The sequence below is a fragment of the Dromaius novaehollandiae genome, unplaced genomic scaffold, assembly GCF_036370855.1.
Source record: "Dromaius novaehollandiae isolate bDroNov1 unplaced genomic scaffold, bDroNov1.hap1 HAP1_SCAFFOLD_27, whole genome shotgun sequence".
Classification (NCBI taxonomy): Eukaryota; Metazoa; Chordata; class Aves; order Casuariiformes; family Dromaiidae; genus Dromaius; species Dromaius novaehollandiae.
The window spans coordinates 7,469,815-7,470,930 of record NW_026991415.1 but is presented as its reverse complement, the minus strand read 5'-3'; the positions used below and the strand labels follow the sequence as shown (position 1 = coordinate 7,470,930).

The following is a 1,116-nucleotide window of genomic DNA, read 5'->3' as shown; positions in this document are numbered from 1 at the left end:
GCTGCCCTCCTGGGCAACGGCCTCATCATCACAGCCGTAGCCTGCGACCACCACCTCCACACCCCCATGTACTTCTTCCTCCTCAATCTCTCCATCCTTGACCTTGGCTCCATCTCCACCACTGTCCCCAAATCCATGGCCAATTCCCTGTGGGACACCAGGGCCATTTCCTACTCAGGATGTGCTGCCCAGCTCTTCCTGGTTATATTCTTGCTTGGAGCAGAGTATTCTCTTCTCACAGTCATGGCCTATGACCGCTATGTTGCCATCTGCAAACCCCTGCACTATGGGACACTCATGGGCAGCAGAGCTTGTGTCAAAATGGCAGCATCCGCCTGGGCCAGTGGCTTTCTCAATGCTCTCCTGCACACTGCTAACACATTTTCAATACCACTCTGCCAAGGCAACACAGTGGAGCAGTTCTTCTGTGAAATCCCCCAGATCCTCAAGCTCTCCTGCTCAGACTCCTACCTCAGGGAAGTGGGCCTTCTTGTGGTTAGTATGTGTTTAGGCTTTGGGTGTTTCATTTTCATTGTGCTGTCCTACGTGCAGATCTTCACAGCTGTGCTGAGGATCCCCTCTGAGCAAGGCCGCCACAAAGCCTTTTCCATGTGCCTCCCGCACCTGGCTGTGGTCTCCCTGTTTGTCAGCACTGGCATGTTTGCCTACCTGAAGCCCCCCTCCCTCTCTTCCCCAGCTCTGGATCTGGTGGTGGCTGTTCTGTACTCAGTGGTGCCTCCAGCAGTGAACCCCCTCATCTACAGCATGAGGAACAAGGAGCTCAAGGAGGCACTGAGGAAACTGATTTCATGGACATTTTTCACCAGTGGTAAAATTGCCATTGCTCTCCACAAATGACTCCCACGGTATCTCAGACTAGGACTGAGCATTGTTTGTTCACTTTAGTTTTATTATGATTATTGTTACTATTATTAGTAGTATTCCTATTCCTGTTGCTGCACAAATGCTTGGGTTCATTCCACCTTCACTGAGACTGCTCTCTCTCACTTGGTACCTATATAACATTGTGTCTTACACTGAGTCAGAGCTGACTCCCTCACAGTATCTCTGTAATAAAGTAGGTTCTTTGTGGTGCAGTGCTTGAAGGCTGGCTTT

At 50.4% G+C, this 1,116-nt stretch overlaps 1 protein-coding gene across 1 annotated transcript; it reads left to right on the top strand.

Moving 5' to 3' along the window:
- Positions 1 to 243: 243 nt before the first annotated feature.
- LOC135326397 (olfactory receptor 14A16-like) lies at positions 244 to 759 on the top strand (the record flags this gene model as incomplete). Its single annotated transcript, XM_064504281.1, has 1 exon — positions 244 to 759. A coding segment is annotated over exon 1 (516 nt), but the record flags the coding sequence as incomplete, so codon positions are not given.
- Positions 760 to 1,116: the final 357 nt, after the last annotated feature.